This window comes from Streptopelia decaocto, assembly GCF_964273445.1.
Source record: "Streptopelia decaocto genome assembly, chromosome: 2".
NCBI classification, from domain to species: domain Eukaryota; kingdom Metazoa; phylum Chordata; class Aves; order Columbiformes; family Columbidae; genus Streptopelia; species Streptopelia decaocto.
Window position 1 is genome coordinate 82,829,041 of NC_138655.1, and position 25,262 is coordinate 82,854,302.

The window sequence follows — 25,262 nt, forward strand, 5'->3', positions numbered from 1 at the left end:
CTCTGCTGCTCTACTGAAGGGCAGATTTTCAGATGAGCACTATTTCAGTGTGCATAATAAAAGGAATGGCTATATTTTATATATGTGAAACTGTAGTTTGCTCCTCTGCTTTCCTGTTTTCTTAAGACAGTCTTCACGTGCTTGATCTCATTCTTTTTGCCTGACACAGCGCCAGAGAATTACTAAGTGTTTGCAGTTTTCTTTCATCTTCTCCTTTTGACCCCCTAGCTCCATTTAAAGAGCTCTATCCTGATTCTGCCCTAAATATGGAAAAGGTGTTTTCTACCTATTTTTTTTTCCACGTTGTTCTTATGTTACTGTTGCTCACACTGAGGAATTTTGCATACATTAATGAATGCATCCATTAATTTTCAGTGCCAAGCTTGAAACCCCTATGGCCTTATTATTTTTGAAACAATTAGTATTTTGAAGCATAGGTGCTCTGAACACAGCTCCTTTCAACTCCAGTGTTTATGTGAATTTAGCCCACTTTTCTGACTTTCACACTTGAGAAATGAGGGTCACAAGAATAGATGATGCTGCATAAAAGCTGCAGGATTGTCTTTGTGTGGTTTGGTCAGTATTGCAAAGTGACTTCTCAGTAGTGGAGGCGTGTTTTTGGAATAATATTTTAGACTGACATGTAGCTTTTGCAGTTGTAGTACCTTTCTTTCCCTGACTTAATTTTCCTCTTTTGCTCATAACTACACTTAGCTTTTCCAGAAAAAGTGTGACTTGGTATCAAGCCTAAGTGGAAATGTAGTTTGCTAACTGAAAAACCTGTCCCCAAACTGCAGCCAAGGTGACTTCCTAAATATATTTTTTCAAGTTTATATTTTTAAGAATGGCAGTGTTACATTTACTAAACTACTTTATAAGATAATCATAACTTGGACAGGATAATTTATTTTTCCCTTGATTTCGTTCTTAGTCTTTTTGTTCAGGCTAAAATTTTCTAGACCAAAAGGAAAATAAGATCATCTGTGGGAACATGAAATACAGAATGCATGTGAACTCTCAGTATGGAAAATTCTACCTGAGCTGGTTAAAACCGAGTGCTAATCCCAAATCTCTTAATAGGCATTGTTAGGCAGCCTTAACTGTTTAGCTTGATGTTGCCTGTAGTTTCTGTAATACAAGGTACATGCTAGTATACGAGTGTCAGCATCTGAGTGGTGTACACTGACATAGCATATGTGATTTTGCTGAAGCTTTGCAGATTTCAGCTAGCTGAAAATCTGCTGTTTTGTTTAGCATGAAGGAACACATATATGCTGCTTCTTTGTGCAAATGAACTGTAAATCTCTATGCACAGGGCAGTGCAGTTTGTGTTAGTGTTAATTTTGAGATCTTATGTGATTTTTACTGACAAACTTTTCATTCTATATGGCAAAGTTTTAGAGATGCATGTGGACATCAAAATTTGTAAGCATAAAACAAATCTGCAGCACTTTGGCATTGCAACATGACAACATCTCATCATTAGAACATTTATTTTCTCTCAAGAAGATTGCCATGACTTTCTTCTTAGTTTATGGATTTTTTCTGTTCATTGCAGCGTATATTACTGAATATGAAAGTAAGTGAAAAATAGAGTATGAAAGTATTTTCTATGCATTTTACACCTTTAGAACACAAAACAGTTCTGTTAGACAATGTGAAACTGTTTCAGAAAATGACAGCTCTTCAATTCAATTCAATCCACTTGACACAACAAAGTAAAACCACTGTATTTTATTTTGCTGCTTTCCTCCACATCATCACTTCAGAAATAATAATTCATCTTGTGAGCATCTCTAGGTTTTTTATATGTGGTTTTTGTTTTTGTGGGGTGTTTTGGTTTCTTTTGGGGGGGAAGTTGTGGTTTTTCCTTGTTATTTTGGGTTTTTTTCTGGGTTTGTTGTTTTAAAGTGAAGTGCGTGTATATGCATGATGGAGAAGGGAAAAAAATTGATAGGCTTGTAAATCCCATTACTTAAACATCTAACAATAGTTCAGCATTATTTAAAACCTTTTAATTTATTGATGATGTTTAATTAGTTCAGTGAAACTTTGTGTTGGAATAGAATTAAAGGTTCACAAATTTTAATCCTCTTTAATACTTCACTCTTTCTTTCTAAAATATTGCTGCTTTTATCACTAATAGGAATATATATGTATTTTAACATACTTAGGTGCTACTTCTGCATGCAATCTCATCGTGTCTTCTAATATCAGCAAAGCCTTGATTGATGAGGTTTGTAGTAGGAAACAAAGATAATGGGCCTCTGTTCCGTTTAAATTTATTTGTTTTCAATGAGATTTTAAAAGCAAGGTTGCGATTATTAGAGGGTCTCTCGCAACACTCCTTTTAAAAGAACACAGGTATAAAAATCTGGAAGAATAACATCTAATTTGCTTGTGTCCTGTCTGCTGGTGTACAGTTTATACTCTGTGCTTCTGTTTGGTGCTTTTTGTTCATTTAAACCTTCAGAATCGGCACCAGATATGAAGCTGGGGTTCACTACACAGAAGAGAAGAAGCGCAGCCTGGCTATTCCCCTCTCATCACCCTCAGTGAAGGAACAATTGTGATTAAGTCTTAAATAAGGATTTGTTGTGTCCAGGTTGTTACCAGGCATCTGTGAACAGCTCTGTAACTGAGTGACAAAACTCAAAGGCGGTGGCATTTAAATAGAGAGTCTGGTTTTCAGTGATCCTGAGGCCACACGTTTCACAGAGACCCTGTTATAGGCGTATTGAGAACTTTTCTCCCTTGCTCACTTTTGAAGATCAGATTACTTCTATTTAAGTGTCTGAAATGTGAAACATTTGAATAGGAAAACTATCTGTATTTTTTTAATTTATTGAATATAATTGGTGTATTGAATATAATTATTGTTTCATATTCTGCTAATTATGTTTTGCCATCTTGGTTCTTAGGGAAGTAGTTGTGTAGCAAGGCTCCTTTTGTGAGGGGGTGGAGATGGAAGAAGTTTCTCTTTTTTAATGTCGAGAGAGGGGAGAACCAAAGAAAAACTTTTGTGAAGATGAAAACTCTTCAAATTGGCTTTCCACAAACCCCACAAAACCAGATAAACTTTCATTTCAGAACTTTAAGCTCTGGTTTGGAGTACCGCATTCTACCTGCTACAAATTCTCCCCATGTTTTTCATTAGATTTTGTTGTCCTGATCCCTTTTTATTGAAAGTGCTGTAGGGGAAAAACTTGTCTTCTTTTTTCTTGGTTTCTTTTATTTTTTGTATTCATTTAAAACCTGGCAGCATGAGCTAACTTTTTAATCTTTTTCTCCTTTTTTTTTTTTTGGCTGCAGAGTGATGTAACTTGTGTTCAGTCACCATGTCCAAAGGGAAGCTAATAAGCATTTTTCCCTTGGAAAATTTTGCTCTATATGAAAGTCAAAGTTTTAAATAAGGTGTGTTTTGTTTTTTTTTTTTTTCTAGAATAGGTTGGAAATGTGGTTACCTGATGAGGCTTACCTTTATTTCTAGAATTGACTTTGCTTATCCATGCAGAAAATTATCCTTATGAACAGTTCTACCAAGGTGGTTTGAAGTGTGAAAGCTTTGTTCTTGACACAGCTTTTGTTTTATGAAGAGAATGGTGGGAGCTATTTCTGTAACTCTGAAACTTATATTTGAGAAATGCACAATTCTAAATTAGAAGTTTTGAGATGTGGGTATCTAGAAGTAATGCCCTTTTTGTGAAACCTTAGAAAAGCAGAAAGTTTTAGTGTCATCCAGCTAACTGCAAAGTGGGGAGTAAGCAGACAGATAACAAAGCAGCTTGCCAGGTGATGAAGAAAATGTTTACTTGGAGACAAACTGTGTTCCTTGAACTCAGTTTTTAAATATGTTAGATAAGTGATTGAGAGCTCTGCAAACAGCACGTCTTCTGCAGTGACATGCAGTTACTCATTTTCTGCGTTTTTAGTGCTGAAGCAAAAGTTACCTCCTACACTGTCCTTTTTAACTATAAAAAGAACTTCTGTTTTGAAGTGTAAAAAGGCCAAAAGTCTCCTCATTATACAAGACTGTATTCCTCGTTGTACACCTCAGCCTAGCAGCCTTTTCTAAGAGTAGTGTGACAGATTTTTTAATGCTGTTTAGTCAGTGTGATTGAATGCATCTAATAATGGCTTCACTTGAGGAAATCAGGAGCAGAACTGAAATTAGAGAGGTAGCCTGATCTTAGTGAACTACTCAGGCATGTGGGAGCTTGGATACCAGAATACTAATCTTGATTTTATTTCCAGTGTGAAGTTCAACCAAAGAAAGTTGCTTTATCTCTTCAGAAATAATCAAACTGTGAATTTCCTGACTTGTAAAATGAAAATAAAAAGACTTCCTTTTTTTGCTGTGAGGGCTAAGTTGATTAACTTTGTTTCAGTCATTGTTATTGCCAAATATTTATTATAATATTAATGATTAGTTCTGTGTGTATTTTAATAAGCTTGGAATATTGCTACTTTGTGGTTCCTGGATACTGTCGGCTAGAAGCAATAAATTTTCCATGGAGATATTGTCACTTAGGTATATTTTGGTTTTTTTCTCCTAGAAACCTAGCTCAGTGCGTATTGATCAACTGGACCGCGAACAGTTCAATCCTGATGTAATTACTTTCCCCATTATTGTCCACTTTGGGATACGACCTGCTCAACTCAGTTATGCTGGAGATCCTCAGTAAGATGCTTTTCTTTCCATTGTTTGTTCAGAAACTCATTATTGTCATTTGTGGCTTATATAGGGCTTGTTTATATGCTTAATTGAGTCTAATATAAAGCTTAGTGCTTATGACTTTGGACACAAGCTCCATGTTACAGACAAGGTATAACTTTTTTTCTGGCATAATTCAGGATCTGCTGAACTACATGTGCGTGCATGCATGCACAGTGTGAAATTTCTCAATCTGAGAAGAGCTCTTCTAGGTCAGACCAAAGGTTCCTTAAGCTCCATGTTATTTCTCTGAGAGGCCAGTTGCAGGGTTTTAGAGAGAGAATAGTGTAACAGCAAGACAGAGGGGGAGGAATGCCCATGGTTCCAAAGATCTGTAGCATATGGACTTCTGAGCTAGAGGTTGTGTTTAGATCATTTTAACACCTCTGTATGGACCTTCCTTGTCTAAATTTCTCAAATCACAGTTCAAATTTTTTATATGCTACTTGGTAGGGAGAAGATTCCAGGTAATCACTTCCCCAGTACTATTTTACAACCTATGAAAAGGGACTGACTTTTGTTTCAGATTTGCTACTTGATCATTTGATTAGATGCTCTTCAAGTCTTACATCTAATAATGAAGAATATAGCCATTTTCTGTTTGCTTTCTTCATGGAATTTATGTTTCTTGCACCCTGCCATATCCTACTTAGTTTTCTCTTTCTATGCCCTGAAGGAGCAAGTCTATGTACTGTTTTCTATCTTGGAAGCTGTTGCATTCATGCTACTTTTCTCTGTATCTTTTAAATCCTTATAGAGATTGGAATTAATGTAGTGAAGGAGCAGAGAGGGAATCAGGACTTCAGGCAGAGCAAGAAATACTGTTTCCTGTGGATTCATGTAATGGCATAATAGTGATTGCTGGATTTCATTCACAATTCTTAATTTCTGACAGTTTCAGGGAACTCTTCAAATGATTTGGAGATCTGCTTTCTGCATGAAGATAGACAGTACAGAGCCCATCTCTTGCACATGTATAGTTAAGATTGTTTTTTTTCCTTATGCAATTCTCTCCAGTGTCTTTTAAGGGGGTTGATTTTCACCTGTGGTTTTGCGGCTCAATCACTCCTATATGCATCGAAAACAGTATAAAGATACGAAAAATATTCTTACCACACTTTTGTGTTTTACCTTTCTTTACAATTTCCATGGCTTTTTTTTGTTTGTTTTGTTTCTTTCCCAGAGCTGCTCACAGAATTTAGGCCTGCTACTTTTTATCAGACTAACAGTGCAGTTTTTGTGAAAGACCTCTGTGGTGCCATCATAAATCTCAGGCTTAACGCTGGTATATGTGTGAAATAGATAAAGTCCAGAAAAGATTCTCCTCTAGTGTGTCTTTTCTTTATCAGGTTTTAATACAGATTTTTTTTTTTTTATTGTAATCTCTTTATTAATTCTCAAACTTAGCTGTAATAACAGAGCATATTTCACCCACATTAATACTGGTAGTAAGATGTATATTGTAGATCATAGTTTTAGGTTCTCAGTTTTGGGTTGAAACCTCATAATGGCATTTGTTTGTTTTCTGGTTGGTTGATTTGTTATTAACTCATTTTCTTATTTGAATTGGAATTTGTCAGAAATAGACTTGGCTATTCTGTAGATTTCAGAAATGCCGAGAACAGAGCATAAGAAAAATCTATGGATTGACTATTTCAGATGTGCTTATAGACTCAAAAATGTCAGCATCTCTAGAGGCAGAGACTATAATACATTCAAGAATGCTGCAGAGAAATAGCTATGGAAAAAATGCCAATAAGAAAAGATGTGTTTGTGTGCCTGTGAATGTGGGATGCTGGAAAGAATATGAAATAGTAAAAGTGCTGCTGCTTCTTTTACTGCTTTGCTACTAATGTGGTAACTTCCTACTAAAACCACTGCTTTAAGTTGATGCTGAGAAGGATCTTCTTTTATAATGTAAATATAGAAGGAGATAAATAACTTGGGTAAACTTATTTCCTGTCCTCTGATTCCCCACTTCCTATTAAAAGTCTGGGTTTATGTGTTTTCTTGAAAAAACTCCACCGAGGCGATACTATTTTGAAGATAACATTGTTTCCTAAGAACAGAAAGTCCATGTCATGATTCTCTTTGTTGCTACTACCAGAGTAACTTTTGAACCTGTTGGTCAGTTGCAGCTGAATGTAATAGTGGGATGTTGCTACAAATGGAGTAAATTCTTAAAAGTTTTGTGAAAACCTGTGCTAGGTCACAGAGTGGCTCCTAACCGGGGAAGTTCTGTTATTGAAGTTCATGTGCGATTAGACACCCTCAAAACAAACAAACAAAAAAACCCAAAAAGCTAGACCATTGGAGACAACCAGAAACTTTAAGTATATGCTAACCACAGAGAAAACTTGATTTACTCTTTCCATTCAGCGCAAACCAATAGGGAATGAAACTTTTGTTTCACTCTTCACAGAATGACTTTGCGTTGCACATGACTTGCAGAGCTCTTCCTGGTGTGCTTCACTGAATTGTTTCAGCCAGTCTAAGGACATGCACTTCTCGGGAAAGTTTATTGCTGCTTTTCAGTGAGTGATGGGTAAACCCTGTGGAGAAGAGGGAGTTTTCACCTGCGTGAATTTAGATGTCATGCTGCGGACAAGTCTTTTCAGTATGGGGAACCTGGCCCTTTGGAGAGGACAAGTGGATATCTGTAAGGCCTGGGTTCTACCCTGAGCTTTGCTGTTCAACTCACACTGCACAGTGATGCCTCCGCTCTGCTGCTGTGCCCACCTCACTGGATCAACTGCAGAGACACTGTCACCTGTCTTGGAAAATGCTTTGAGATTTTCCTGAAGCTAAAAGATGCTTGTAGACAATCTGTGTGTAAATGGATGCATTATTAGCAGCTGGTGTGCTCATAAGGATAAATGGTGAGAGGCTTTTGTTGTGTCAACCAAAATATTTGTTTTCTGGTTTTGTCCTTTAGATACCAAAAGCTGTGGAAGAGTTATGTGAAGCTGCGTCACCTGCTGGCTAATAGTCCCAAAGTCAAACAGGCTGATAAACAGAAATTATCACAAAGAGAGGTATGCTGGGCCTTCCTATAACTGATAATTGAATATGCTAACTCAGGATGGAATAAATCCACATGACCATCCTATTTATGGCAACAACAGAAATCCTTCACAAAAGATTTTATTTTCAGGCTGTTAACACTGATTTTATTTTTATCTTTGCGTGTTTATGAATGTCTGTGGTGGGTTTTTTTTACTTTTTTCAGCTTTCAAACTACTGCAATTTTTTCCCAATTATAGAAATGATCGTTGTAGAAACATAACTTTTTATAGACATTGCCATTAGTGGTTTCAAGAATTAGCATAGAGAAGGACTTTTTACTTCAGAGTGCACTTTTAACTGGCTCATAATTTTAAACACTTCTATGCTGACATAAAAACAGCCACACTTGTGCATGATTTTAAACTGTAATTTGTTAGGCAGTCTTAGTGACATTCCTTAAGATCTTTGAGTTAAAATAATCTGGTTGTTGTCATTTTCAGTAATCTCTAATGAAAAATTAGGTATTTGTTGAATTTTTATCTTTTCTCTCTTTTTTTTCCCCTGATATAATGAGCAATAAGCATTTCCTAAGTGCAGATGCTCAACCAATCGGGAATTAAAATCAGAAAAATAAAGTAACCTAAATATAGACTAAAGCAGCCTGCTCTCGGGTATCTATTTTTTTGCAATCTTGCACTGTAGCTTTGAATTTGTCTGGTGCATGTCTATCAGGCACCCTTAATTGAGCAAGTTACTTAAAGAATACGCAGAGGAGAAAATAACTTCTTTGCTACTGGATGGAATTTAATTAAGTGGTGGTTTATATTGATTAGAAACCCTGATGATTCATAGGATCATAGGATATCCGAAGTTGGAAAGGACTCATGAGAATCATTGAGTCCAATTCCTGAGTCTTCTCCAGTTTGCTAATTGTGTAGCTTTGGTTGCAGTAAATGTTTGATAATTTGACATTGCACCTGATTTTTATTATTACTGCAAAGCATAGTATGCTGTTGCATGAGCAAGAGTCTTAGTTAAGATTTTATTTATGCTGATATTAAATAAGCCCTTGGCTGCCTTTTAAGTGGGTAAAAAAAACAGTGTTGTGACTTAACTGTGCCACAGTTGTAAGGAAAAAAAATTCTCCCTATAAGAGAGAATTTTTTGCTACAGCTTTTTAGACTCGGAGCAAGTAGAAGGGAAGACCGTTGTTTTATGGGCAGCTTTTCATTAGGAGCTAATAGATGACTTATTTCTAAAATTGTAGTGGATTGGATGTAGGAGGATAATTATGTTTTGCTTCAAAAAAGAAAATGCTGCTTTGGTATTTATCACTTTGTGGTGTGCTGATTTTTGTTTCTAGACCACGTTATCTGGGATAATGAGTTTATCAAATAGTTTGCCATCAGAGAGGCATACAGGGGCTGAAGCAGAAGCTTTATGTGAGGATAACCTATGCGTTTTGCCAGTGGAGGTGTCAGCAACTTTGAGAAACTGTAGGGCTGTATCTGACCAGTACCTTGGCTTTTCACGATGATGAATCATATATTATTATTAACACTGGAGCATTCTTGAGCCAGTCAGCCTGAAAGTACAGCTAGGTCTAGCAAACACTGTAACACCTGTCTCAGAAAATATCCAATGACACAGCCTCAAAATGCAAATTTTAGTGCACAAGGGGTGCAGTGCTGTAAGCATCTCTGTTCCCTCTGCCATCAGTCATTCACTACTTTGAGATTCTGTGATGTTATTAGTTGTGACAAGGTCATGCCTGAGGGCTTTAATCCTCTAACCTAACTTTGAGCGTTTATAGTAGGTGCATAAATTGGGACCTGAAGGCTCACTTTGAAGTCTGTGGAGAGAGAAATGCATGTTTTCAAGCCATTTATTCCCCTTCATTGAATATAAAAGGAGACAGGACTAACTAGCCTCCTACCCTAGACGCCTCAGTATCAAGGTGTCTGAGGTTTGGTGAATCTGTATCTGGATAGATGCGCCTCTTGGAACCACTCTGTGAGTCTCTGCAGAACAGAAGACACATCCCATTGCTGCCCAGAGATGCTCACAGGCTTCATACTGGAAGCTGGGAAGAAACAGCTTTGAGCAAGTGCCCTGTAGTGCAAAGGAGAAGGAGAGGGAGGATGGGTTGCAGCTTTGAAAAGTTTTGTGTTCTGAAGAAGAGCACTGGGGGAGTCTTTACTGTTAATGCAAGCTGTGTGGGGAGCTTGCAGACGCTGGAGGCTTTGTAGTTATGGAACCGGGAGATCCTTATCCAGGGGTGATTTGTTTTAGCTGGTTTTCTTTCATTCCATTTTTACAGAAAATGTTCTCTTTTAATGATTCTGTCAGAATCATTTTAATGATTCTGTCCCTTTCATAGTTTCTAGAGACAAATAAACTGTTTACAGAACACCAAACAGCCAGTTATCAGTCCAAAACACTTTTTTTTTCTTTTAATTCTTAAAATGAAACAATATTGGTAGATTACATCATAATAGGCTACAGGACTAGTGAATGCTGACCTCTTTCCCAGACTGGGAGTACTGATGATGTTGAACAGGAGCTGTTATGAAGTAGCCAAAATCACAAAGTAAAGCCTTTCTTTTACTTAGTCTGTTCTCCTACTGAATGTTTCAAAGCAGAAGTACTCATGGTGATGGACTTGAATGAAGAGGTTGTTTTGCACATGTGGGCAAAGAAGGTGCTTTCTTTGCAAGGACCTTAACTTGCTTACTTATGTATCATCTTGAATGTATGACTGACTGTCATTTGCAATAAAAAAATGTAGTCGCCTCTGTTCCCTTCTCAATCTCCCAAAATCCTCTGTCTATGCTCTACTCCAGCACATCCACCACAGTTTGTGGCTGGCAGTTACAAGATGTGGACTAATCTTATAAACTGCTCACCAAAAGTGAACATTAAATGGGTATTGTGAATGCACTTATGTGCATCGATGCTGCTTTGTTGTAGAAAGATGTTTACAGAGGCTGTGTTCATTTCCTGTCTAGGAAGCACTGCAGAAAATTCGTCAGAAGAACACAATGAGACGTGAAGTGACCGTCGAGTTGAGTAGCCAAGGTTTCTGGAAAACAGGGATACGCTCTGACGTCTGCCAGGTGACTAAATCACAGAGTTATCTGATGTCCTTTCTTGGTAGCTGCCATTTACGTCTTGAAAGGGTTTACTCTGATTCTAGGCTGAAGAACCAAATGGAAATGAATACTTTTGCCTCAAGTAAGATTTGTTGATTTAGGGAACTGTTCTAGTGTCTGGTCTACCCCCTCCACACACACAAAAAGTTAATTTAAAATTTTAGTTTTCTTGCCAAGGGAGAGGGACTAGAAATGGCCAGGTTGAATCTGGGGCTTAGCCAAATGTCAAGTCTAGTGTCAAACTCCAAGGGCTTCTTCATCTTTCAGTTGGGTTGGGGTTAGATATTTTTGATTTAATATATTTTTATATTTACATATTAAAAAAAAATAGTTTTACAGTGAAGCATGAAGAAATATCTCTTTACTTGAAAGAAAAGAAAAACAAACAAACAAACAAAAACCACACCACAACTAACTTTTGAATTAAGGCAGGTGACCCTCAGTGGGAAGATAACTTTCAGATACTCTGTTTCATACACATGACGTCTCCAAGGTACAGATCTCTGCCAGATCTTCTTCTCAAGCAGTTGACAGCCACTAGCTTTGTGATATGATAAAAATAAGTGCAATTTTTATATAATGTTGTATTAGTAAAATTCAAGTAGTTATAATGGCCGAATAATTATACTAGAGGTATACTTGCATGATTTTTTTAGCTGTTGTTTTGGAGATGCTTTTTAAGAATTAAATGCTTACGATTTCATATTAACTTAACAGTATGAAGTATAAAGTTTGAGAGTTGCTAGGCAAAGGTATAGGTAGAAATCCTGTTGTTATCTTAGAAGTCGGGAAGGCCAAGGGGAAATTCTAATGGGAGAGAAATGCTAATAAGTAAGATGTCTTTTCTTCTGTCTGAAATGTTTCTCGTGATTCTACTGTTGTTCCTGAAGTCAAAGAAAGAGAATAGTAGAACAGTATCTTCTCGCATAGCTGAGGAAAATTACAGCCCTTTTCTAATTTTTTGTTGTGCATTGTATGTATTTTCACAGGTAAACAGTGTAAGTTTCTAATTTAGGAGCTTTGAAACAGTTGTATTATTCATAATAACTTCTGTGATTTATCTCTAAATGTTGTCTTGGTTATTCCTGTTTCATTTTGTTGTTGAAGGACAGCAAAACACTGAAGAACAACGAAAGAAAAGCTATTCAATGTTTTTGTGCCCATCTGCAGCCATAACATCTAAATCAGTCAGTTCTCGTATGAAGATCCTTTGTTTTGATTTCTTTGAGAGGCCAAGAGTATGTCTGTAACAGGCCAACTGTATCTCTGTAAAACGAAACACTGCTACTGTTGCTAAATGCTTTTTCCCAGATTAAAGAAGGCTAAAAATAAATACACATAAATCGACTCTGTGGACAGAGCTGAAGTGCAGTGATTTAAGATTAATGCTTTTAAAAGCATTGCCATTTAGAAATTTAAACTCTTTTAAGTCACTCTGATACATTATAGTTGCTCTAAGTTCCACGTAGCAGTAATGACACTGGTCTTCACAGTCTCAGAAATTAACTACTTGGAAGGGGAGGAAAAAGGTTGAGTGAAATGTTCCAAAAATGTAAAATGGCTGTGTTCTGGCAGACTCACTTGAAATTATCCAGTAGATGAAGTGCACTGCTTGGCCACCAGGCTGGGCAGCACTTAGTACGCAGTCTGGCAGGATGGAACCACACAGAGAAGATACCACCCCGCTCTCCCCTCACCCCAACACACACACACACACACTACCATCATTGCCTGTATTATTGTTGGTGTGCTCTCAGCAGCTGTTTGAAGTGTTCAGGCTGAGGAGAGAAATGATGCATTACAAAATATTTCAGCTCACCTGGTTATTCTTAGTAGCTTCAGGTCAGGAGCATTTGGCAGCATGGGGGATGGTGGCACTAGCTTAGGTCACCTGAGAGAGTCCCTGCCTTGCCATGCCAGCTGCAGCAAGAGAACACGCAGCGTAGTTAAAATCATATATCTCTAAAAACAAGAAAAAAAAGTTACTTATTATAAGCAAATGCAAGTACCAAAATTATGGGATAACTCCTGTGGCCATATGGTTTAAGGAGACTTGGTCACTAGCCATTCTTTAGCCTAATGCAATTTTTTAAGCATATATTTTATTTTCTTATAAAGAGATATATACATAAAACATCAGAAACATCAAATAGCTATAATCCAACATGATGCACATTAATTGAATCAATCTAGTAGTTAATGCCATGAAAACAGCACTTTGTCAATATAATTGCAACAGTCAAAGTAAAGGCCATCTTTGTGCTCCCAGGGAGATGTCAATTCTTTGTTCACTGCACCACAGCTGATAAAAATCTAAAACTTGGTATTTCAGTCCTCAAACTTAGGGCCAGTTGTATTGGTACAAACAATATTAAACCTTGCTTGAGGGACTCTTTCTGCCTAGTGCAGTAGAACATATAGACAGGGAAGCAAAGCTGTCCCATGAAACAAATTTGGGGATTTTTGATTTTGTTTTGTAATTAATTCCTTCTGTGAAAGAAGACGTAGGAAGCACACCTATGTGTTTAGAAAGAGATGAGAGGGGTGTTCCCCTAGGTTGTAAATTACCCTAAGAAAACTCTGAATGAGTGACATGGTAAAAAAAATACAATTTCACTTGCTCAATTTGCTTGGAGTGGTTTTGCATTTTTCTGCCATTCAATGTCTTTTTCTTGGTGTTAACTAGTTACTTCCATCTGGTGGAAAAGGACGTGGGGGTGTTGATTGACAGCTGACAGAACGTGAGCCAGCAGTGTGCCCAGGTAGCTAAAAAGGCTGACAGCATCCTGGCTTGTACCAGAAATACTGTGGCCAGCAGGACTAGGGAAGTGATAGTCCCCCTGTATTTGGTGCTGGTGAGGCCTCACCTCAAACCCTATGTTCAGTTTTGGGCCCCCCGTTACAAGAAAGACATTGAGGTGCTGGAGAGAGTTCAGAGGAGGATGACGAGACTGATGAGGGCTCTGAAACACAAGACTGATGAGGAACAGCTGCCAGAACTGGGACTGTTTACCTTGGAGGAGGCTGAGGGGAGACCTTATCGCTCTCTCTTAGCTCTCCTGAAAGGAGGTTGTAGCATGGAGGGTGTTGGTCTATTCTCCCGAGTAGCAAGTGATAAGACGAGATCAGGGACAGTTCAGATTGGGTATTAGGAAAAATGCCTTCACAGAAAGGGTTGTTGGGCACTGGAACAGGCTGCCCAGGGAAGTGGTAGAGTCACCATCCCTGGAGGTGTTTACAAGATGTGTAGATGTGGTGCTTAGGGATGTGGTTTAGAGGTGGATCTGGCAGTGTTAACAGTTGGACTTGATCTTAAAGGTAATTTCCAACCTGAATGGCTCAATGATAACTTTCCAGCTATGTGTTCAGTTCTCAAGAATTTTGCAGTCTTTTACTTAAACAGAAAGCATTGCCATTTGTTATTCTTAACTTCTGAATCTTGTGACATTCACCAGTTTGTGTCTTCTGCTGTTCTTTTTTAATGACGTGCAGAAATCTATAGCATCATTTATTCTGTAAATTATGTATCATCTTGCCTTGCATGCTTGTTTTTCTTGCATCTCTTCACACTATATATGCATATTCTGTAATCACACACGTTCCTCTTTCTGAAATTAATAGTGATAGCCTTCAGATTTTGATTTCCTTAAAACACCTAATTCTTTTGAAAATATTCATGTTGTGTTACTAATAGAAATGGTTAGAAAAAGTAAAATTTGATATCAGTGCCACAAAAATGGTCACATGCATATATTTATTTAAATACTGACATTTTTCCTGTAGTTCTTACTATTCACTCTTATGCAAGATTTTTGATGTCAATATCATACTTGCTGTACTACTGTACTGAAAAACTGTACTACTTATTTCAACCCAGATCCATTTGAAGTCAATATTAGCGTAGAACTCCTGCATTACAACATTGAAAGAGGTACTGTTGTTGTTGCAGCAGAGTTGCTTAAATTTTTATTGAAACTTTCCCCAACAGAAGAAAAGTTATCTGCTTCCTAGGTGATCAAACAGCAACCTTTCTGATAGTTTTTAGCACATTAAGACAGGAAACGCCAGACTACAGCATTTCAAGAAGCCCTTCCTCAGAAGGAAATGAAGCAAGGCACTGATAACGATGCTTGAAAATCAAATACCTGCTGTTATTTGGTAAAGCTGGTTAAAAGGTAGAAGCATATTGCATTGTATGGAATCACAGTTTATTGAAATTTGATGTAACTGGTGACAAGATTTTTCTTTTTTACCTCATTCAAAATACTTAAGTAGAAGACTGGTTTTATGTATTTATTTACTTAGTCCAGGTGAGGCTGTGTCCTCACTGTGATTATGCAGATGGACAAAATTGACTTAATTAAGTGCTCTAATGATAAGGGTTAGGAAACCTTTTTTTTTTTATTCCTCATTTAAACCAAAACACTGAAACCCAAATTTTCAGTTTGTCAACAACACTGGGTTTCAGTGTTTTGGTTTGAAAGAGGAAAAAAAAAATCAAGGTTTCCCAACGTTCAAAATTGTCTTTGTATTTATAGTTTAGTCAGCTGAGTGCTCTGTATACTGAAGTTGAATGTTTTTCCTTATTGCGATTGTTTTTTAGCACGCAATGATGCTTCCTGTCCTTACCCACCATGTCCGCTACCATCAGTGTCTGATGCATTTGGACAAATTGATAGGCTACACTTTTCGAGACAGGTGTTTGCTGCAGGTAAGATATGAAAAAAATCAACTACTTGCTGTTTTGTCCTGATATCAAATATTACTGAGTTTATCCATAATCCTGCCTGCTGGACAAACTTGAGATATGCACTGCCTTGCCACAGCTCGGATGTACTTGGTTACTTGCACTGCAGACTTCTAAACAGAGAAATCTGTTGTGCATATAGGCATGCGCCTACCTTTGCTCCAGACATACTGGTCTGGATTTACTTGTAATGTATAAAAAGACAAAAATATGCTTACTCAGAAGATGGTTGGGTGCATTACTCATTATTTCCATGTAAGTGCTGGTTTTAGATATTTGTGAAAAATACATGCCTTGCTTCTTCCTTTCGTGGTCTGTTTTTCCAAAAAAGAATAACTTAAGCACTGCCTTATTATTTTGCATTTATAGCTAGTGAAAAGGAATTTGCAAACTTCTATTGAGCTCTAGATTTCTAGAAGTACATGATGAAATTTTTGCATTTACGAACGAGGGCAGGAACTGGAGAAGAGAATTTCTTGTTTGTTTTGAATGCGTATTTGGAACTGATCAGCTCCAGAAAGCTGACTCTTGGCACGGTGACCCCTTTCCTTTTATGTTTCTTCTGAAGTTACTGGTTTCTGAAATTACAGGATTTCCCCCTGAAATAAGCATCATCTCCCTCCACTGACTGGGGCTGAGAAAGGTGCATCTTCTCTAAGTTGAAAACATGCAGTTTCTATATGTGTATGGAGGCTTCACTCTCAAAGTACTTTAAGCAGAGGATTACAAAGAATTCTTTTCTCATAGCTTCTCTGTTTTCTGAAGTTGGTTTCCAGGGTTTGTCCTACTGAAAGTTACACTAAACACTGAGCATCTTGTAGGATTTGATTGTTCACAGGCTGCCTTAGTTTTAATACGAAAGATAAAAATGCAATGATGGTATGGCAAACTTATTAATAATAGTGAGGAATTAAAAAGGACTCATAGAAAATTCTTACTGTTGATAGAATGTAATTTTACTCTCTAAAATAATTAAAATTTAGATAAATCTTGTGTTTGGAAAGCACAGACAATGTTTGAATGAACTACTGGAATGTCATGGCTCACAGTCCTGCAAGTGTTTCAGAAGTGATTTCTGCAGCTTGAATTTGCCGTTGTATCTCATGTTTTATATACAAGGTGTATGTACACATATGTTTGTACATGCATAATATTTTTAGGTGTGTATGTGTAAAAGGGAAAATGGATGAGTTTGCAGGATAAAATCATAAAAGCTAGCTATAGTTCTATTTACTGCTGCCATTTTTGTAGTGATGGTATCAGCAGCACAGTAAGCTTTTGATAATGTGAGATGGTACAAATGGAAAACAGAAAACCAATCCTTCCATTGCTGTTCGCTTCCAGTTGAAGAGTGGTCCTGTATAGTCACAAGAGAAAGAGATCTTCTGTGAATAACCATGCCAGAAATAATATACTTGTTTGTCATTGTTTGGTATTTTGAAGTAGGAAAGTTTTATACGTTTTTAAATAACGTAAATCAAATATGTGAATGGTTGAAAAGTTCTTTTAGTTGTTCATATTTTTAATACGAATATTTATGCTGGAATGTTACAGTGAATATAAGTTTAAATAAGTAAATGTATTGAAATCAGGTCAGCAAAGCTGGTGACAAAACTCTTAAGGCAAGTCAACAGTTCATTCCTTTACTCTCCTAAACTATTTTTTCTTGAAAGAAAAAAAAAAAACAAACAAGACAAAACAAACAAATAAACAAACAAAAAAAGAAAACCCCAAAAAAACAGTTGAATGTTAATTAGTTAAACTGGCTGATGTCTGAAATAGTACATTCTACGTTTAAATTGCTGGAACCAAGGTACTATTTGACAACATCACTTTGTAGCCTTTCTTCAAACAAAAATAGAACAATTACTAGCTACAAGTCTCAAGATTTTTTTCTTACTTTTGCAAAAATACATCCGGACTTCTTTTTTTTTTTCCTGTATGTGCTGTATTATAGCTTGCCATGACTCATCCAAGCCATCACTTAAACTTTGGAATGAATCCAGATCATGCTAGAAATTCCTTATCCAACTGTGGGATTCGACAGCCGAAGTATGGAGATAGAAAAGTTCACCATATGCACATGAGAAAAAAAGGTATGCTGTTGCACCACTACTATTTTTCTCTCGCCTCACAATTGATCAGTAAGAAAATCTTTTGTTCGTTATTGTCTCACTGGCCATTGTTCTTCTGAGAGATCCCTTCAGTGGAGGTTTTCAATAGTTATACACAGATGCCAGTGATATCTTTTTAAAGGACTGGATTTTTCAAATCTGTCAACAAGTAAAGAGCTGAGAAAAAGCAAAGATTACAAATGGGAGGATGTATTTTCTTTGATTTTTGGCAAATACTGTTTTCTTAATTTGCTGCTCAACATGGTGAGCAACTGGAGGATATTTTGTAAAAATGTTTTATTAATGTGAAAATATGTGGTCTGTCTGCTGCAGAATATTCCTTACCCCTTAAAAGTATATTGAGTTGTACTGAAGTAAATTTTTCATTGTTTATGTAATATTTGGAATGTCTTTTTCATGCAAAGGTGGTATTTTTATCTGGTGCTTTGAATGCAAAAGTCCAATAGTATTGTAATGGGACTGCAGTCAGGCAGAGAGCATCTGTAAGGATTATACATGCTGTAAGTAAATGCTGTAAACAATGGGATGATCTTGTGTGCAGCAATTACAAATTAACATTTTGAATAATTATTTTCCAGCCTATTCCAACTGAATTAGTGGCCATTTATTTAATGCTGCATTGTTTATATTTCTAGGCATAAACACCCTGATAAATATCATGTCCCGTTTGGGACAGGATGATCCAGCTCCTTCCAGGTAATGGAAATACTAGTTTTCAAGTAGTGAAGCTGTTGCAGTGGGAAATGTTTGATAGAAACAACCAACTTACTGTCAGCAGCAGCTTTGGCAAATAGTTGAAATGAAAAGTCATTTTGAATTTACTTTTATATTATGAAGATGTGCTGAACCTCCATTAGCATTGACATAGTGAATGTTTGGTCTTGCCCGCAGAAAACTCCTGAGGAAGGTTTTAACAGATAATTCTATCATTTTTGTTTACCCTTGAAATAAGGAGGACTAACAGGCTACCTTTTTGCTTTCTGCAGACTGAAAAATAAGATTTGTTGTTGTTGATATCATTGCTATAAATTGGATTCTCCATCATGTTTCCTCACAGTAGTACCTTCCTGGCATGGCACCTTGTTAACATGAGTGTGATACTGAAAGTGGGCTTAGTTGATTTATTGGTTCAATTTAAAGATGTATGCAAAACCCATTAATGTTGTAATGTAATAATCCTTAAATGACCACTAAGAATTCTGTGCAAATAAATAACATTTAAGATGTGGTTTATAGCCACAAGACCTATATCTAGCCAAACTGAATAAACAAAGCTCATAGGGCTCATGCAAGAAGCAATTGCATGTGAAATGTCCTAAATGCGTGAACTAGAGGTCAGAGTGTATTTAATTAATTAGTGCTGTAACTCAACCTTTTAAGAGTCATCATTTTGGAGGAAGCTCAGGAATGAGAGAAGTTGAATTCTGAGTAAATTTTTGTTGCAAAGTTCCCCAAGTGCTGTTTGAGCTAGACCATGCCCTTTTCTTTTAGAATCAGCTTCAAGCTTATTTCAGCCCTCTTAAGATAACAAGAGATAAGGCTAAATTCCATTAATTCTCACAAAATAACATACAAATTTAAAATCCCACTTCAGAGAGATCTTTGTTTTCCACTGTGTTGCTATGCAGAGGAATTGTAGTTTTGCTTGCACTTTGATTTACACAGCAGAGGTACCTGAATTTCAGTCAGTAACAAAGGTTTGCTATTTCAGAAATTAGACTAACTATATAATTGTTAGGGTGGTACAAATTACAATAAAAGCTGTCAAACACTTGAGAGAGATATCTGGATTTAAAAAAAAATAATAATAATAATCCTGTGGCAATGGACTTGATTCTGTTGCAATCGTGTCTGAAGTCAAAATGGTGCTACCTATATGCTTTTATGTGTAGAGTAGAAGCTTGTGTGTATTCAAGGACAAATTCATCTTCTTTTTCAGCTGCTGTGTCCTGTTAGTCCTTTGTTATATAAGCAGGCAGAGAGAGTTTGAAGGAAATGAAACTTTTTGCAAAACAAAGGAAAATCAAGAACACTGATAGAAGAAAAGGAAAACACAGGAAATATATGATTCTACAAGCTTAATGGCATCTTTGAATGCATCTTCTTGTACAGCCATTTTTTTTCTTTTGAGCTCAAAGGAAGTTACAGAAAACGGGGCATTTAAAAGTGCTATGAAAAATGAAAGTACTGACTCCCTTCTAGCTCTACCATACCAATGAATCTGTTGCAGAGCCATCGCACCCTGCAGGTGTTGGTCTTAATTACGTACATGTCGCCAGTTGCATGCACAAGACTGAAGACCAGCTGTTTGTTTCAACACTGGTGCCCTCTGATGGACAAAGAAACCCGACCTCAGTGCCAATCAGCGGTGCTGTTTCCTTTCTGCATTCTTTAAGCTCTGACAATAGCTCAGAATGGAACACGTTGAAGTTTCAAATGTGGTAGTGTCAATCCTGAGTTTCAAGATTCATGTAGTTGTTATTCTGGTTCGGAAAGGATTTTTAACTCAGAGAGGATGCAAGAATGTCTGTCATGGCTGATTAGTGATCAACTCTGGTTTCTCCTGTTTTACTTGTATTGTGTAAATAACCAGCATGTGTTACTTAGCTGATAGTAAACCTTAAAATGCCTTTTTCAGGATTAACCACAACGAGCGTTTAGAATTTCTGGGAGATGCTGTGGTGGAGTTCTTAACGAGGTAAATGGGGAATTCTTCAACAGTCCTCACCTTTGTATTGTTATTGTCATACTATTGGGCTTATTAAGCTTTGTAGTGTCTCCTTTCTGACTGTGCATGTTTGCAATCCTGCACATCTGCACACAGCTCTCTTGAAAACTCCTTCAGTGCTGATGATACAACAGGGAAGACCGCAAAATGAAAAACTAGAGTTCGTGTTTCATGGAGTGCAATTTTAAGTTGGTTTGGGCTAGAGATTTTTCAGCTACAGGCAAGTTGAACCTTGCACCCTTTTTTTAAAAGAAAGATGTTTTTCCTAGCATGCCATTTTATTTCCATGGGTTGGTTTTATCTAGTTGCAAATGAAAAGCATTTACTGGTAATATTGAATGCGTTGCAGTTTTTATATTTTCAGTTATTAGGGCTGTAGCTTCCATTATGTCTGTATGTAAATAAAATAGCCAAGCACAAATGTAATTTATTTAGAAGTAATAACAAAAAACCATGTTTCATCAAAAATTGCTGCGGTTTTGGTCTGTTTTCAGTATTCTGAAGTCAGTGAACAACACAGAGATATTATCAGTTACCTACATTGGCCCCTCTTACCTGAGTTCAAGAGGCAGGCAGTTTGCACAAAAGAAAGGTTATGATCTCTTTTCAGCTGCTTTGTTCTACTGTTTTTAATAGGGGAGTAGTCTTGTTTACTGTAAAGCTTTTCTTTAAGCATGTTTGTTATATGAATAGCAAGACTGCCCTTACATCTCCATTTTCTACTAGCCATTAGCTACTCAGTATTAAAAGCTATTAGTCTATAAAGGTCTTCACTGCCCTTAAAGCCCGTGGCCTTTTCTCTCATACATCAGCGCAGGCTGAGAAGATGGAAGACTTGCTGATTAAAATGTCTTGCATTTTTCATTGTCATTGTTCATCAACCATCAATTGACTTTTTGAGCTAACTTTTGTTTCAGTTCAGAAAAAAAATGAACTACATTTCTGTTCAATAGAGCATGTAAGCACCTATTTAAGTCAGATTTTTTTTCTAACTCTCTTGACTTCAGGTCTCTTTTTTTGTGAATTATGATGCTTGATTAAATTGCCTCTAAGTTTCACATCAGTTTTTGCCCTTAAATAATCTTGCATCCCATCTGCACTTTTCTCCCTATGTACTGGGTTAATGAAATATACTATTAATTAGTGCCATCCATGGCTTTATTTGTGGGATGCTGAAAACCCTCTCTGTATTAGCTTCTTTCCAACATGGGTTAGATAGTCAGATGAAGATATTCAGAAAAAAAGATCCTTTACTCAGATCTTAGTTGGATCACTGAATTACTTTTTTTGTTTCTGTTTTATGAATTATCTTACTTGCATGATTACAAACATCATTAAGGGCAGTTGAAAGCCTGCGATTTTTACTCATTATTTCTTTTTTTCCGGGGTATTAATGACTTGCACATTTGATAAATACAGACTGTTGAGTTCTATTCTTTGGCTTTGCTACCATCTGTTAAAGTGCTGTAAGAAACTTGTAAAACAAGTATCCTGAATGGTGGTTCAGCCTGAACAAGTAGTATCATCACCTGCAGCACAGCCTTCCTTAAGGCCAGCAGTTCCCTTGTGCTTTATTCCTCAGCATCCTCTGGCTGTCAACCTTGCTGAACCCACTGCAGTTGCAGGGTAGAAGCCTTCAGATGAGGGAACTGCATGTCATCGCAGGGATTTAGAAATTATGTGCTGCTCGGTAGAGCAACAGCACTCTTCCACCCCTGTTGCCAGTGCTATCCAGTCAGACATTATTGAGCATTGTTTTAAAGTTTGTTTCTTTACTGTACTTCAAGAAATGACCTGTATTACCAGCTGGGAGCTGAGGGAAAGACACAGTTCCCTAGGGGCACATGTGGTTCATCTTTAACCAAATGCTGACTGCATCTGATTTGTTTTTTGTTTTGCCAGTGTCCACTTGTACTACCTGTTTCCCACTCTGGAGGAAGGAGGATTAGCTACGTACCGCACTGCCATCGTGCAGAACCAACACCTGGCCATGTTGGCTAAGGTACAGATCCATATTTACATCCATAGGTTGCATACTACCCTGTTTCCCTGAAAATAAGACTTACCCTGAAAATAAGCCATAGCATGATTTTTGAGGATTTTTGAGGATGCTCGAAATATAAACCCTACTCCAAAAATAAGGCCTAGTTACAGTTCATAAAAAAGTCAATTAAAATAGTGTCCAGGCAGCTATACATGTAAAAAAGTAGGCATCTTTTAGAGCCAAAAATTGTATAAGACCCTGTCGTATTTTCAGAGCAACAGGGTATTAGTGTGTGGATTACTTCTTGAGGGGTCTGTCTACTTTGAACATCGGTGTCTTTACTGTGTTTTTTGTACAAGATTTGTGATACAGGAATGCTTTTCAATTTGCAAGTAGATTTTAAAGATGAAGTAGGACCTGTTGTTTTCTCCAAAGCATGCTTTAGAAGCAGAAATTTCTGCAGGCAGAAACATAAGTTTTTAGGATGCTTATGTTGAAGGTATGTCTATTTACCTTTAAGTTGCACAGATACTGAAGCTGATAGTAGAAATTTAGAGAAGAAAACAAAACAAACTGGTTGTTTATAAAAGGACTTCCTGATAGAACATGTAGGGAGAACATGGCAGGAGGTGGTAGAGAAAGTGGGGGGAAGAAATCATCTTGTGTGTTCCCTAACCTACACAGTCATTTTCAGATCCACTGTGAGCTGTGAAGGAGAAATAGGTGAGAAAGGCTTTGGTGAAAAGTTGTATTGTCTCATCAGAAAGAAAATAATTCTATTTCATTTAGTTCTGTGAATGACAGATCTTTTTACATTTCTACATGATACTGAGGGGCAGAAATATGATACAGAATGTTGATTAAGTCTATTCAAAGATAATTTGGTATTCCCTTATTCATACTTGATTTTGTTAGCACATTTTTTATGTCATTAAATCTCAGACTGTTTTTTAATGTATTAAGCTATGCATGCATGTGCACACACATGTCCACTGTGTACTGCTGGTAGTTTTCAAGTGCTCTTTCAGTCTTCTCTGTTCATATTCACACAGTAGTTTAAACATGCATATCCAATCTTGAGATTTTGGCATGATTTCTAACATGTCATCTTTTTGTTCAGTTCTCAGGAGAGTCAGAGGGTAAGAAATGAACACAACCACTTTCCTCCAAAGCTTGCTTTAATTATTTAGATAAGCAGAATTGATTGAAACGTTTCAAATCAAGGTTCTGTTTACAAATGTAGTATTAAACTGCCTGACATTTGAATTCATGTTACTATTTTAAAACCTGCATCAGGAAAGCTCATATATTCTTAAAGCTCTGTTCACAGCCTGTGTACATGGACAATTTTTTAATATTTTAGTGCAACATTTTTAAACTATGTTTATTTATGTTAGATACAACTGTAAATAATAGATATCTGTACATTCCTAATTTCTCAACTTACCCTTTTTCCTCGGCTATATCTTATACAATGTTCGTGGTTTCATCTGCTTTAATTAGCCCCTGCAATGTCATGTTGCATTCAGTTTACTTACTCAACATAATTCTCAGCTCCTCAACTTCTCTGTGCATGTGGAATGCTGTTTTAATTGAGGATCAAACGATAAATTTATGTAGCCTCTAAAGGATGTTGTAGCAGAAATTAAAAAAAATAATCTTAAACACATTGTGATCAAAAAATGAGAAGCAAAACACATGCAAAAAAAGCTGAATGCAAGCTCTGATAATTGAGATAAGTCATTGGAGGTGGGGGAGGCACACCAGTACCCAAACAACACCTGTTAACATGAACAATGACAGTAATCTGTAGGAAGTCTAAATTCGATATAAACCAATCAATGTTCCACTTTTATGCTGACTCTAATGAGCACTTTCTGCACTTCATAGAGTGCAATGGCACATGGGAAGTAGTAATTCACTGTATTCTGGAGCACTGAGTAGGCTGTCATTCATTGAAAATGGAAACCTCATTTTTTCCAGTTGAAATACGTCTAAACTATGTACCTCAAACAACTTAGTCTCCACTTTTACCTCTAAAGTATACTCCAGGAGGATGAAGTTGAAAGTTGATGAGAAATTAGTTAGTAGAAGCTTACACCCAGTTGGGAAGAACTTATACAAACTTTGCAGGATGCACAAATATTTTTTTAAAAGTAAAATAATGCTTTTGTGTCAAAAAAGTGAATATGTAAAGAGATTCTAGTAGCTCTTACCTGCATTTCTATAGCAGAATTATCACCCATTATGTAATATATCTGACTCACTACCTGAGACTCTGACTGACAAGCAGAACAATGGTTTAGGCAACAGATAAATGTTAACGATGCACGTTTTAAAGGGAAAAGAAAGCTAGGTGGCACTGTAGATTAAAGCATCAGTCTTCTCCTTGCAGTGCCCAGAGGCTTTTGTTGCTGCCACCTGTTGATGCTCTTAAAGGAAAAAGCCAGATGTTCAATGGATTATGTCTACCAGAGCTCCTGTTCCTCACTGTTCTACTTTATCTTCTTCTTGGAGGCAAAATCTTTTTCCTCAATGCTAATTCCCCTCCCTTTGAATGTCCCTTTGGTATTTCTTAAGGCAAATCACATGAGGGCAAACTACCATCAAGAAACACATGACATTGCACCATCCAGCTGGTATCAGGCTATTTTTCTGTCACACTCTCAGTTCTCTTCTTGAACTCATTCCTAAATCTCACTAATAACATGGTTTTGGTCTGGCTTCCCTTGACAGTTTGGTTTGATAATTCTTAGCTTTCCCACACTATCACACTCTAGTTACTTGCCTCTGATA

General features: G+C 36.9%; 1 protein-coding gene across 3 annotated transcripts in view; it reads left to right on the top strand.

The window, feature by feature from the left end:
- The window catches only part of DROSHA (drosha ribonuclease III), a 72,894-nt gene that overhangs the window by 26,836 nt on the left and 20,796 nt on the right, over positions 1-25,262 (top strand). For all 3 annotated transcript variants that reach the window (XM_082047118.1, XM_082047117.1, XM_082047119.1), the window contains 8 exons: positions 4,557-4,681; positions 7,650-7,749; positions 10,729-10,836; positions 15,476-15,583; positions 17,577-17,715; positions 18,390-18,450; positions 20,393-20,452; positions 22,385-22,484. In XM_082047118.1, the coding sequence (XP_081903244.1) occupies positions 4,557-4,681; positions 7,650-7,749; positions 10,729-10,836; positions 15,476-15,583; positions 17,577-17,715; positions 18,390-18,450; positions 20,393-20,452; positions 22,385-22,484 (801 nt within the window). The remainder of the gene's footprint in view (positions 1-4,556; positions 4,682-7,649; positions 7,750-10,728; positions 10,837-15,475; positions 15,584-17,576; positions 17,716-18,389; positions 18,451-20,392; positions 20,453-22,384; positions 22,485-25,262) is intronic.